General features: G+C 39.2%; 1 protein-coding gene across 1 annotated transcript in view; it reads right to left on the minus strand.

The window, feature by feature from the left end:
- LOC122561477 (leucine-rich repeat and guanylate kinase domain-containing protein-like) overlaps window positions 1-15,388 on the minus strand; it is a 159,783-nt gene that overhangs the window by 48,142 nt on the left and 96,253 nt on the right. Inside the window, exon 12 of the mRNA XM_043713222.1 lies at window positions 6-102. Within this exon, the coding sequence (XP_043569157.1) occupies window positions 6-102 (97 nt within the window). The remainder of the gene's footprint in view (window positions 1-5; window positions 103-15,388) is intronic.

Consider the following 15,388-nt stretch of genomic DNA (forward strand, 5'->3'; position numbering starts at 1 on the left):
CTTACCAGTCGGATCATTTCTTCAAACGTTTGCTCAGTTACAAAATGGTAATCACATCCATCTTCTTCTCCATAATATGGACTCCGACTCGTGTGACAGATACTGGAAAAACAAGTTCAAATATATGCCTCTATAAATCATTTTGCTAATACAGGACCCTGATGTGGATCTGGCTCATTAGAGAGGCAGTACTGAAGGTACTTGACACCAGATGGGTCTGTGTAACAGATGTAAATATAAAAGGAAATAGTCTGTTCAATACACCAGATCTCCTGACAAACATTGATAGAAATAAGCAGAGAGCATTTGGATTGTTTCTTCCACAGAAACATCAATTTAATTTATATTTTGGTTACTGTCATGTTCACCAATTTGTTGAGAATGGAAGATGTTTTTTCTTTTTTTTGCAGCCAGCGGTATTATGAGATAGATTCAGGTCATGTACAAGATATTACAAAGATCCAAAATGCTCTGGTAGCTGTATGCAGACATATTATAACTGCATTTGAAAATAAAATGCTTGTGATTTTTGGTAAATTATAATTTACTGGTACAACAATAATAATTCTAAAGCTTAACCAAAGTTGTTTATCATTACTGGAGTGTTTTATCCAGGATAATTGTGAAACTGAGGTCAGTTAATCACTTGTTTGTTAATGGCTTGGAAAATATTTTTGCTAAACCTGAGAGTCAGTGCTAAAACATAACGATCAGTCTTACACTTTGGTTAGATTCTATTTAGTGTAAGCAAATTTATTTTCACTTTTATCTTTCTAGAAAAGTAAAAATAAACAAACACTTACCAGAAGAGAAAGACACATTTACAATTTTGCTAAATGTATGCCATATGTTTAATTTCTAAAACGTGTCCCAACTACAACATTCCATTTTCTGCACAAAACATGTTCTTGGCCTCTCTGAGGGAGATGACTCGCTTGTGGCCAATTAATGTTATATTACAGGCAGTATTGTGCTATTGTTCCATCTCTAACTGGACCTGCCTTGAGATTTGGCTCCAATTTATTTACAGACAAAAGGAGAAGATTTTCATTTCATCAATCAGTCGAAGATGAAAGAAAAGTACTTGAACTCATCAAATCACTCATTTCCTTTGTACTTTCTTAATAGCAATATTTTAAGTAGCTTTACTGTGCTGTCTGGCTATAAAAGTTGCTGAAACCAAAACGAAACAGATGTTCCTCCAGAAATTATTTTTTGTCTAAACCGGCATAAAGGGAACAAAACTATTTGTTTCAGAGGTGCACCATGGGTGTGCCACTGTTAACACAGTGCACTTGATTCCTTAACTACTGGCAACAAGCAGTGTTTCAAAAGATGCCACTCTATATTCAAAATAACTTAACAAGCAAGATATAGATTACATTGTGATTATAAAACATTACTTTGAAAGACTTTGAAAAGAAATTATAAATATATCCAATGATTTAAAGAACAGTACAGCATAGAAGAAGGCCCTTCAACCCACCAAGACTATGTTAACATCTTTCTAAACTAAAAACCTTTTGTCCATATCATTCTATTCTTCTAATATTGCATGCAGTTCTATTTGCCACAAGACCAGAAGAATGTGGACGCTCTGGAAAGGGTGCAGAAAAAGTCTACCAGGATGTTGTCTAGTTGGAGGATTTTAGTTCTGAGGACAGGTTGGATAAACTCAGATTGTTTACACTGGAAAGATAAAGGTTGAGGGATGACCTGATAGACATCTACAAAATTATGAGACACATTGATGATTCTCCATAGGAGCGAGAGTGACAGGGTAGTTGTTATGGGGGACTTTTATTTTCCAAATATTTACTGGGAATACTATAGTTCAAGTACTTCAGATGGGTCAGTTTTTGTCCAATACATGCAGGAAGGTTTTCTGACACAGTATGTGGACAGGCCAACAAGGGGTGAGGCCACATTAGATTTGGTACTGGGTAATGATCCTGCCAGGTATTAGATTTGGAGGTAGGTGAGTACTTTGGTAATAGTGACCACAATTCACCACTATTTTTACTTTAGTGGTGGAAAGGGATAGGTATACACCGGAGAGCAAGAGCTACAGCTGGGGGAAAGGCAATAATGATGTGAAAATAGATAAATCCCCTAGGCCAGATGGAATTTATCCTAGGATGCTCTGGGAAGCCAGGGAGGATATTGCCGAGCCTTTGCCTTTGATCTTTATGTCGTCATTGTCTACAGAAATAGTACCAGAAGACTGGAGGATAGCAAATGTTGTTCCCTTGTTCAAGAAGGGGAGTAGAGGCAACCCTGGTAATTATAGGCCAGTGAGCCTTACTTCAATTTTGGGTAAAGTGTTGGAAAAGGTTATAAGAGATAGGATTTATAATCATCTCGATAGGAATAAGTTGATTAGGGATAGTCAACACAGTTTTGTGAAGGGTAGGTCATGCCTCACAAACCTTATTGAGTTTGTTGAGAAGATGATCAAACAGGTGGATGAGGGTAAAGTCATTGATGTGGTGTATATGGATTTCAGTAAGGTATTTGGTAAGGTTCCCATGGTAGGCTACTGCACAAAATATGGTGGCATAGGATTGAGGGCAATTTAGCAGTTTGGATCAGAAATTGGCTAGCTGATGGTTGATGGGAAATGTTCACCCTGGAGTTCATTTACTAGTGGTGTATATTGCAATGATCTGTTTTAGTCCACTGCTATTTGTCATTTTTTATAAACGACCTGAAAGAGGGCGTTGAAGGGTGGGTTAGTAAGTTTGCAGATGACACTAAAGTTGGTAGAGTTGTGGATAGTGCCGAAGAATGCTGTGGGTTACAGAGGGACATAGATAAGCTTCAGAGCTGAGCTGAGAGGTGGCAAATGGAGTTTAGTGCAGAAAAGTGTGAGGTGATTCACCTTGGAAGGAGTAACAGGAATGCAGAGTACTGGGCGAATGGGAAGATTCTTGGTAGTGTAGATGAGCAGAGGTCTCCGTGTCCATGCACATATATCCCTCAAAATTGCCACCCAGGTTGATAGGGCTGTTAAGAAGGCATACGGCGTGTTAGCTTTTATTAGTCGAGGGATCGAGTTTCAGAACCATGAGGTCATACAGCAGCTGTACAAAACTCTGGTGCGACCACATTTGGAGTATTGCATGCATTAAAGGAAAGATGTTGAAGCTTTGGAAAGAGTTCAGAGGAGATTTACTAGGATGTTGCCTGGTATGGAGGTAAGGTCTTACAAGGAAAGGTTGGGGGACTTGAGGCTATTTTCATTAGAGAGAAGGAAGTTGAGAGGTGACTTAATTGAGACATATAAGAAAATCAGAGGGTTAAATTGATGGACAGTGACAGCCTTTTTCCTTGGATGGTGATGGCTAGTACAAGAGGGCTTAGCTTCAAATTGGAGGGTGATAGATATAGGACAGATGTCAGAGGTAGTTTCTTTACTCAGAGAGTAGTAGGGGTGAGGAACACACTGCCTGCAACAGTTGTAGGCCCGCCAACTTTATGGGCATTTAAATGGTCATTGGATAGGTAAATGGATAAGAATGGAATAGTGTAGGTTAGATGGGCTTCAGATTGGTTGCAGTGCAACGCAACATCAAGGGCTGAAGGGCCTGTATTGTACTATAATGTTCTATGTTCTATGCATAGATAGGTTGGATAGAGCTTTTTTCCCAGGGTAGAAAGGTCAACTACAAAAGGGCACAGGGTTCAAGGTGGGAGGCGCAACATTTAGGGAAGAAGTGTAGGGAATTTTTCACAGAGGATGGTGGGTGCCTGCAATGAACTGTCAGTGGAAGTGGTGGAAGCCGGCACATTAGCAACATTTATGGCTCATCTTGATTTTACATGAATGGGAGGCGAACAGAGAGATAGAAACCGCATATGGGTAATAAGTTGAGGGTCTAAATAAGGAATAGAAATTGGTGCAGGCTTGGTGGATCGAAGGGGCTGATTGTATTGTATTATATTTCCTGCCTATTCATGTATTTATCAAGAAGACTCTTAAATGTTGCTATTGTATCTGCCTCCAGCACTCTCTCTGGTGGCACATTTCGGGCAGTTACCATCCTCGTTGTAAAAAACCTGCCTTTCACCTCTTCTTTAAACTTACCCTTTTTACCCTAAACCTCTACTAAATGACATTCCTACTCTGGGAGAAAGGCTCTGACTATCCATTTTAATCATGCCTCACATAATTTTGTAAATTTCTATCAGGTTGCCCCTTATCCCTCAATGTTCAAGTGAAAACAAACTAAATTTGTCCAATCTCTCCTCAAGGCTAATATCCTCTAAATCAAGCAACATCCAGGTCAACTATTTCTGTACCCTCTTCAAAGCCTCCACAAGGAGCGATGCTCTGAAAGCTAGTGTGCTTCCAATTAAACCTGTTGGACTATAACATGGTGTTGTGTGATTTTTAACATTCCACAGCCTTCTGGTAGTATAACAACCAGAACTGTACTCAATATTAAAATGTGGCTGAGCGAAAGTTGCAACATGACTCGCCAATATTTATACTCTGTATCCTGACCGACGAAGGCAACCATGCTATATGCCTTCTTGACCACCTTATCCACTTGAATTACCATTTTCATGGAACAGTGGACCTGTAAACCTAGATTCCTCTTTGTGTTGATGCTACTAAAAGATCTGCCATTTATGTATACTTCCCTCCTGCATTAAATCTCCCAAAATACATGACCTCATATTTGCCCAAATTAAACCCCACATGCCATTTCTCTGCTAAAGTCTCCAGCCTATCTACATCCTGCTGTATCCTTTGGAATAATCCTCACTATCCGCAGATACCCCAAAATTTGCCTGATTAACTTACTAATCAGGCTATCTACATTCTCCTCTAAATTTTCTGTATACATTACAAACAATAATTTTATTTTGTTTTATTATTATTTATGATATTTAATATTGTATTCATTATTAATATAAAGTTATATAATTTTAATATATATTACAAAAATAATTCATGTGATGGCAACATGGCCACTGTGTTTTAAAAACATTTATTGAATCACCAATACCAGTAAAACGGGTAAATAATTTGATAAATACTCTGCATGGTATATGCTATGCTGATTATATTTTCAGATTTTTTTTTACATTTTTTCTGAGTTTAATTCATGTATCTTATAATTTCAGGAAAAAAGACAGTAGAATGTGACCAACAGTCTTCTAGAAACTGATATGTGACTCTGCTTAGAACTAAGGATCTGACAAAATCCAGAGCTCCCACATGCTGGATCACAACATATGAAATTACAATCAAAATAAAAAAAGGACAAGACAGAAAAAGATGAAAATCATCAGACTTACATAATTAATGGAAGAGCTGCTTCTAACAGAAACAGAAGGAAATTCACAGAAGTAAGTTGCTCTTGCAGAAACCTTAGCTGTGTTTACTGCTTGTACCTGGAGGTATTCAACAAAATAGGCTTATGCACAAAGCACATTGATGAAATGAAAGGAACTAAATCTCCCATGCAGTATCATGTGATGACACTGTGCCTTTAGATGTGTTCTGTCCTGTTTCTCTGGCAGAGGGGTGTTGTCAAAATGTTTCCTTCAGACAGGCAGTTAGTAAACAGCTTTGAGTACTCCTTGCATTGACAAGGGAAAAAGAAATGGAAAGAATAGCCCAAGTAAAAGAAAAAGAAAGAATAGCTCAGGCAGAAGAAAGGGATCGAGAACTTTTGAACTTCAGAAGTTGGAGCTGAAAGGTGAAGGTCAACTTAAAATGGAGGAGGTAAAGTAAAGGGCATTGTTATGAGGACAGAGATGAACAGCAAACCCATTGCTGCCAAAGGCCTGGTGGGAATTTGTTTCAATGTGTCCAAACATTATCAAGGTTCAACAAGAAGAATGTAAAAGCCTTTTCCATTTCACTTGAGAAAGTGGCTAAACAAATGAAATGGCCACTGATCATGTGGGTATTGTTGATACAAACAAACTTGGTAAGTAGAGCTGGTGAAGTTTTTATGCACTAATAGTGGAAGTATCTGGGGAGTATGATGAGGTGAAAAAAAGCCATTTTAGGTGCATATAAACTAGTGCCGGAAGCATACAGACAATGTTTTAGGAATCTAAGGACAGAATTTAGCCAAACTTACATAGAATTTCAAAGGATTAAACAAGGTAACGTTGGTAGGTGGATAAGGACATTGAAAAAGATCAATTATATGACTCTCTTAGAAAGACTTTTATTTTGAAGGTGTTCAAAAATTCACTTCCTGAAGTAGTGAGAATTCATGTGGAAGAGGAGAAAGTTAAAACCGAAAGATTAGCAGCAGAAATGGCAGATGATTATAAGTTAGTTTATAAATCAAAGTTTGGCTTCCAATATCAATTTCAATCTGTGAGGGATAGAAATTAGGGGAGCGAAATCCTCAGGTGGTAAAGGAAAAGGAGATCTCATAGAAAATAACAAAGATAATTTAAAGGTTTTAAAAAGATACCCATGAAGGGGGAAAAGAAGTAAAAAACCTCAGATAGTTTCACTGTAATAAAGTAGGGCACATGAAGACACAGTGTCTGTGGTTAAAAAATAAATACTGGGAAGACTGATGCAGGGAAACAGAATACGCCAGTGGATTTTATTAAAGTTGTAAAGGAAATCACAGTTGAAGCAAAAAACATCTACAGCCAGTCAGGGTTGGTTGATAAGAAAGTGTCAGATCTCTTTAAAGAGCTTACTTGTGCCAAGTTAAAAATCACACAACACCAGGTTATAGTCCAACAGATTTAATTGGAAGCACTAGCTTTCAAAGCGCCGCTCCTTCATGGCAACTCCAAATCATTACTTGTGTGAGTAAGGTTTATTCATGTTTACCAGGAGAAGGTAAAGAAATTCAGATTTTAAAAGGTACAGGAGCAAGTTAATCTTTGATGGTGAGAGATGAGGTGATATATAATTCAGAAGGAGTATTGCCAGAAAAGTGGTGGTATGTGGACTTCATGGTGAGAAGAGCAGTGTTCCATTGAATAAAGTGAGGCTGGAGAGTCCAGTGAAAAGTGATGAAGTAGTGTAGCAGTAATAGAATGAATTTTGAATTTGTATGATTTTATTTTACATATTTTACAGTGAGAAATACAATAAAATAAAGTGAAAAGCTTCAATTTGTCACCCCAATGTGATGCAATCTTGATAATTTAAGAATAAAAGAAAAATGAAAAAATATGGCTTAAAGAGAGGTCCATCTACTTTTGTATTCTGAGCTGGCTCAGAAATTCTCTTTTCCAGAAATACAGCTTATCCTTGGCGATAATATAGCTGGATCACAGGTAGGAGTGATGCCAACTGTGATTGAAAAGCCAGTGGAAATATAGACAACTGAAAGTATACAGGAAGCATATCCTGGGATTTTTCCAAACTGTGTCACAACAAGGTCATAAAGCTACAGGTTGAAACAGGAGGAGAAATCAAAGAGTAAAGATAAGGATGTTGAAGTTCAATTATCAAAACCTATTTTTGATGAAACGGTTGAGGAAAACAAGAGCAGATGGAGAACAGGTGGATATTTTTAGTTCAGAGAAGTTAGCTGAATTACAATAAAAAAATGGAGAACTAAAGCAGTTGTACCAAAAAGCATATACAGAATACAAATCTAAATGTATCCCAGAATGCTACTACATTAAAAATGACATCTTGATATGAAATGGAGAACATTACATACTAAAGCGGATGAAAAATGGGCAGATATTTATCAAATTAGACTACTGCTGGGTTATGGAATGAAGGTTTTATGGGTCGCACATGAGGTAGCAGAGGGAGTTCATTTGGGAGTAAGGAAAACTCAAGCCAAAACACAGAGATTTTCTGGACTGCATAAAGATGTGGTTGAATTTTGCTGGTCATTTGACGGGTCTCAAATAATAGGACAACCTCAGGCAGTGATAAAACCAGCACCCTTAATTCTCATTTCAGCATTTCAGGAACATTTTACAAGAATCTTAATTGATTATGTAGGACCTCTCCATAAAACAAAAAATGGGAATCAATATTTGTTGACCATAATGAGTGTGTCTACTTTATTTCCAGAGGTCATTCCATTACACAATATCACGGCTAAAAGGATTGTAGAAGAGTTACTCAAATACTTTTACAAGGTACAGATAACTCACACGGATACAATCGGATCAAGGATCAAGGATCAAAGTTTATATCAAAGTTATTCAAGGAAATTATGGATAGCTTAGGAGCAAAACAATTTAAATCAACTGTGTACTATGCAGAATCACAGGCAGCATTTGAACAGTGGCATCACACTTTAAAAACCATGTTTAGGACCTATAGTCAAGAGTGTCCAGAGAATTGGGATTAAGGAATTTCACTTGCACATTTTGCAATTGGGAATGTACTGAATGAATCAAATGAACGCAGTCCATTTGAATTAGTTTTTGGACATGAAATGAGGGGGCCACTTCAATTAATTAAGGAAAAATTAGTGACTCAGCACTCAAAGACTACATTATTGTTAAATATGAGGGAGAAATTAAATAAAGGTGAGCTGGCTAAACAGTATTTAAAAACAGAACAGCATGTAATGAAACAGGAAGCAGACAAGAGATCAAAAACCCATAGTTTTGCTAGTGGAGATAAGTGTTAATATTACTACCAATGGGAGGGTAACCTTTAAAGGCAAAGTTTAGTGGGCTTTATCAAATCAAAAAGGAAACTGTTTGAGGTGAATTATTTGATAAGAATACCAGATAGAAGGAAAACTCACAGAGTCTGTATGTGAATATGCTGAAACGGTATTTTGATTGGGAAGGAAAGCAAAAGCAGAATGTGTTACTTTAGATTAGATTAGATTAGATTAGATTAGATTACTTACAGTGTGGAAACAGGCCCTTCGGCCCAACAAGTCCACACCAACCCGCCGAAGCGTAAACCACCCATACCCCTACATTTACCCCTTACCTAATACTACGGGCAATTTAGCATGGCCAATTCACCTGACCTGCACATCTTTGGACTGTGGGAGGAAACCGGAGCACCCGGAGGAAACCCACGCAGACACGGGGAGAACGTGCAAACTCCACACAGTCAGTCACCTGAGGCAGGAATTGAACCCGGGTCTCTGGCGCTATGAGGTAGCAGTGCTAACCACTGTGCCACCGTGCCGCCCAACTAGACTGAAGAACCAAACTGTCCTCCTAGATGGTAGATGGTGGACTCTTCTTCAGAACTGATAACTTCAAATATTGAGAGATAAAATGGATGTAGGTTTGCTCGCTGAGCTGGATGGTTCATTTTCAGACGTTTCATCATTATACTAGGTAACATCAGCAGTGAGCTTCCAGATGGCTCGCTTTCTATTTATGTATTTGGGTTTCATTGGGTCGGTGATGTCATTTCTGGTGGTGATGTAATTTCCGGATCTTTTTCTCAGGGGTGGTAAATGGGATCCAAGTCGATGTGTTTGTTGATAGAGTTCCAGCTGGAATGCCATGCTTCTAGGAATTCTCATGTGTTTCTCTGTTTGGCTTGTCCTCGGATGAACATCAACGAGCCACAAAAAGACATGACCCACTCTCACTAGTATCCTTACATATAGATGAGGAAGGACACCACTTCAACTGGGACAATATATCCAATATAAGCCAAACAGAAACATGCACAAGAATTCCTAGAAGCATGGCATTCCAACTGGAACTCTATCAACAAAAACATTGACTTGGATCCCATTTAACACCCCCTGAGAAAAACAACAGAAAATTACATCACCACAGGAAATGACATCACCAACCCAACGAAACCGGAACACATTAATAGAAAGCAGGTCACACCACCAGTGCTTCATCTGGAAGCTCACTGATACTGAGTATGGTGACAAAATTTCTCAAAACTAACCTTCCAGCTCTGCAAGCAAACCTACATCCAGAACCTCAACCTGAGCTACAAATCTTTCAAAACGTGCTGAGAGATAAAATGTTTACTTGCCAGTTAGCCGGTTTTGACAGACAGTAAACCCAGACTTAAGAATATATATTGAACTCAATTTCAGTCACTACTTTTGGGCACCAGAGGAAAGAGAAATAAAAATCAAGAGTTGGAAGGGTGTCTGTCTCCCTGTTTATCTCAGCCTCCCCCACGACAAGGTAAATTAGGAAAATAACCAATTACTGAGAATGTAAAAATATTGACAAACTTCACCACTACTGAGGATATGTTAAAAATCTAACATCTCAAGGGCTCTAAGGACTTTGAAACATCATAACATTTGTCTTCTTGTTCTTCATGATTTGCTGCAATTGGGCGCAGGGCTTTGGTGATACTGTGTGTACTGTAATTGTGTTCTCCTTGTTGAAAAAAAGGTAAACTTGTATTGGGGGAGGTACATCAAAAGTTTATTGAATTGATTCCTATGATGAGAGGCTGGGTAAATTGAGCTTGTGAGTTTAGAAGAATGGGAACCCACCTCATTGAGGACTACAAGATTGTGAAGGGGCTTAACAGAGTAGATAGACACTGAGACATTGCTTCTCGTGAGGCTGGGAAATCTAGAATAGTATAAGAGGCTGATTGTTTGGGACTGATTTGAGGAGCAATTACTCAAAAAGGTTTGTGTACCTTGGGAGTTCTCCATCCTGAGGGCTGACCCCTTATTTCGCTAAGTTGGTCCCTTGTTCTCTATTCCTCAGCCAGTGGAAACATTACCTCAACATCTCTGTCCCCACATTTAGGGAGAGTGTGATGATTCTGCCCCTTTAACAAGGTTATTTTGCCCTTGGTTTTTCTTGAGCGGGGTTGTAAAGGCAGAGGTTCCGATATGTCTGGAAAAATCTACTTGAAAAGGCTTCTAGTTTTTTTCTAAGAAACATTTTGTACAATGAAAGGGAGTGGCCATTTCTACAGTTCAGGGTTATTTCCTGGTTTGGCTTGGTTTGGTTTTAGCAAGCAATCAGTTTGAAACTGCTGGTCAAAGAAGACTGCTGGGGGAAGAAGATTCCCTGATTCAACAGTGGTTTTCTGGCTGACTTTCTCTGGCATCTCTCCTTTAAGAACCTGATTTAGATTTTGCCTTTTTTTGCCAAGGGGGTGTTTCTGGGATGTTGCAGGAAATTAAGTTGTGATAGAGTCACTTGAGTTTTCAGTTAGGTTAAGTTATTCTATATTCTGTTCTCTTTTGCTTGTGTTGCATTTGGTAGTCTATAAATAAATTCTGATTTTTTAAAAAAAACTGAGTGGTTTGACCAGCTGCTTTACTCCTGGAATATCCACCTTACACCTGCTTAAAGCAACTAGTAAAGTTAAGGTCTGGACTACCTTCTTGAAATACTTTGAGGAGGTCTGGACTGCTCCATAACAGGGAGGACCGTGCTGTGGTCATCCAGAGACCAACTCTAATGATCAGAGGACACAGGTTCAAATCCCACCTTAGCAGCTAATGGAATTCAAATTCAATTGATAAAATCTGGAATTGAAAGCTAGTCTCAGTCCATTAAACCATTACCAATTGTCGTAAAAACCCATCGAGTTCACTAATGTCCTTATGGGAAGAAAATCTCAGGCTGGGCCACAAGTGACTCCAGACCCACAGCAATGTGATTGATTCTTACCTACCTTCTGGAATGGTAGCAAGCCACTGAGTCCAAAGACAGTTAAGTAATTTCCAACACGTACATCCTACATAATGACTGAAAAAGATTCCTGAAGAACTTTATATTTCAAAGAGATTATCTCTCCTTAGCTCCAGGGAATGAAAGTCCAATTTACTTCATTTGTAGGAAGGAAGCTAGTGAGCATTTGATTCACTGGAATATTCAATTCACTCCCCTGAGAATAAGATGGAGCTTCATTAGTTAAGGAGTAAAAGTGCCATAGTCTGAGCAGACCACAGGGCGGGTCTCCTATTGGAGAATGAAATGACGTGGTGGTTTAACCTGAGGGTCACCACACCTCAGGTAAGGGGAGAGTTTCAGAAGGTCAGTCCTTCATGGTAACCTCAGCCAGTGTGGCAATTGAACCCACAGTGTTGGCATTACTCTGCATCACAAACCAGCTATCCAATCAAAAGCACTAACTTACTTGCACGCAGTACTTCAAGTATGGCCTCTTTCACTTTATGCCCTAATCTCGCTCTTACAAAAGCAACTGTATCATTAGCTTCACTAATAGCTTCCTGGACCTGCATGGTAACCTTCTGCAACTTGTGTGTTGAGTTGCGCAGGTCCCTCTGATTGGCAACATTCCCCACAATCTCTGACTGTTTGAATCTATTTGGATGATTTCACACTTTGCCGCATTGTAATCTATCTGCCCTACTCTCACCTGATCAACCAATCTGTTAGAATCCCTTTGAAAGTAAGTTGCAATGAAGAAACAAGAATTGTGCAACTGGATATGGATACGTTCAGTGAATGGGCCAAAATTTTGCAGATGGAGTTTAACATGGAGAAGTTCAAGGTTATCCATTTTTGTTAGAGGAATGGAACTGCAACTTATAATTTCAATGGAAAGAAACGTCAGAGTGTTTGGTGCAGAGGGATCTGGGAGTTCTTTGCATGGATTGTAGAAAACTAGTTTGTACATACAGCTGGTAATCATAGAATTATAGAATCCCTACAGTGTGGAAACAGGTCATTCAGCCAAACATGCCCACACTGACCTGCTGAAGAGCATCCCAGCCAGACCCATCCCCCTACCCTATATTTTTCATGGCTAACACACCTAACCTACACATCCCTGGACATTAAGTGGTAATTTAGCATGGTCAATACATCTAACTTATAATAATAAGGAAGGCAAATGGAATTTTGGCATTTATTGTTAAAAGAATAGGATATAAAATTCAGGAAGTGTTGCTGCTGCTGGATAAGGCATTAGTGTGACCACACCTGTAGTACTGCGTACAATTTTAGTTCCCTTATTTGAGGAGGGATGTAATTGGACTAGAGATGTACAATTCAGAAGTGTTTAACTAAGTTGATTTCAGAGATGAGGAGTTTGTATGATGATGCGAGATTGAGTAGTTTGGGCCTGTACTCTCTGAAATTTAGAACACAGACGAGATCCAATTCAGGCCTATAAGATTTTATAGGGGATTGACAAAGTAGTTGTAGACAGGAAGTTTCCACTAGTGGGGCAATCTAGAACAAAAGTCATAGTTTTAGGATAAGGACTGGCAGATTTAAAATAGAGAGGAGGTGAAATTACTTCTCTCAAAGGGTCATGAATCTGTGGAATTCACTATCCAGACTGTGGTAGATGCTAGGACATTGAATAAATTTAAGGAGGAGATAGACAGATCTTTAACTAGTATCGGGTTGAAGAGTTATAGAGAGGGGACAGGAAAGTGGGTTTGAGCCTGAGATGAGATGAGTTATGATTGTTTTGAATGGTGGAGCTGAATTCTCTATTCTTGCGCCCAGTTCTTTGCAGCCTGCTTGAGTTGTGTTCACCACTTAATTCCCCACAAAATGGGACACCTTGCACTGCATCACTATGCGTTGACCATGCCTTTGACCTCACGTTAAGTTTAAGCCAGTCATGGAAGCAGCAATCAAGAGTTCTCAATGGAAGGGGTTAATAGATTCAAGCTGCAGAAGTTGTCAGAATAACAATACACTTTTATTGAAGCAAAGGAGGAGAGAAACACTGATTGCAGTGTTCAATATTATTATCTGCCCTGTATGTCTTCAAATTGAACTTGCTGGTCTCTTTGCTATGATCACCAACTTTCATTTAACCTATGCATCATCATCATTTTCCAGACACACACACACACATATAAATGCCATCATGGGAACTCTCTCTCCATTTCCATGATTACAAATGGATTGTCACCGTGCAGCAGTAAACTATTTTAAGTGCCCTCTCACCATTGCTGGTCATTGAGGCAGCAATGAATTACTGTAATTTATTGGAGCATTGTCTGTGGCATAACGTTTAATGTGGTTCATGTTGTCCATTATTTATATACAAATGGCTCCAAAGCTGGATTGTGTCATGGATTACAGCTCCCTCTGGGAGTCCAAGTTCTGCAGTTACACGCAAACTGTGCTCTGGAGTTACGCCTGGTGATGTTGGGCAATCGGAAATTCTTTCCATCACAGTGCACATGGTTTGAATTCCTGTCATCAAACCCAATGCTAACCAGTGCTGTCAATGATGTTGAAAAAAGTGAGAGGGAGCAGAGGGTGGAAGATTAGCACTCCATCTCACATCAGGCCTTGTCATCACATGGGCTGCTACCACAAACAACCCATTGTCAGCCACAGTATAGTGATATTCACAATTGCGTTCACTTCATTATAGTCAGGGCACTGAAGTCTTAATGGTGTAAGCTACTTAGCACTGGCAAGCCAGTTTGAACTATACACAAGGAACGATCTCTGTGCTTAAAGACATGGTTTCAAGGATTCGAAGATGTTGGCATTCAGACCTTCTCTAAGAATTAAAGTTGGGCTGGCAGAAGCAGATTTCCTCACACAAGTATAAGAACATAAGAACTAGGAGCAGGAGTAGGCCATCCAGCCCTTTGAACCTGCTCCACCACTCAATAAGATCATGGCTAACCTTTTTGTGGACTCAGCTCCACTTATTCGCGTTTTACCATATCCTTTAATCATTTTATTTTTCAATAAAGTATCTACCTTAGCTTTAAAAGCGATTACTGAAGTAGCGTCAATTACTTCCCTGGGCAAGGAATTCCATGGATTACCAACCCTCTGGGTGAAGAAGTTCCTTCTCAGTTCAGTTCTAAACCTGCTTCCCCTAATCTTGAGGCCATGCCCTCTTGTCAAAGTTTCACCCAGCAGTGGAAATATCTTATCTATTTCTGTTTTATCGATTCCCTTCATAATTTTATACGTTTCTATAAGATTCCCCCTCATACTTCTGAATTCCAATGAACATAATTCCAATCTACTCAGCCTCTTATCATAAGCCAAACCTTTCAACTCCAGAATCAACCTAGTGAATCTCCTCTACACCCCCTCCAGTGCCAGTGCATGCTTTCTTAAGTAAGGAGACCAAATCTGCACACAATGCTCCAGGTGTGGTCTCACCAGCACCTTGTACAGCTGTAACATTACCTCTTTGCTTTTAAACTCAACCCCTTTAGCAATGAAAGACAAAATTCCATTAGCCTTCCTAATTACTTGTTATACCTGCAAACCAACCTTTTGCGATTCATGCACAAGGACACCCAGGTCCATCTGCAAATCAGCATGCTGCAACTTTTTACCATTCAAGTAACAATCTATTTTACTGTTGCTCCTACCAAAATGCATGACTTCACATTTACTAACATTGTATTCCATCCGCCAGACCTTTTCCCACTCACTCAATGTATCTATATTCCTCTGCAAAGTTTCATAGTCCTCTGCACACTTTGCCCTGCCACTCATCTTAGTGTCATCAGCAAATTTTGACACCGTACACATGGTCCCC

The sequence above is a fragment of the Chiloscyllium plagiosum genome, chromosome 23, assembly GCF_004010195.1.
Source record: "Chiloscyllium plagiosum isolate BGI_BamShark_2017 chromosome 23, ASM401019v2, whole genome shotgun sequence".
Taxonomy (NCBI): domain Eukaryota; kingdom Metazoa; phylum Chordata; class Chondrichthyes; order Orectolobiformes; family Hemiscylliidae; genus Chiloscyllium; species Chiloscyllium plagiosum.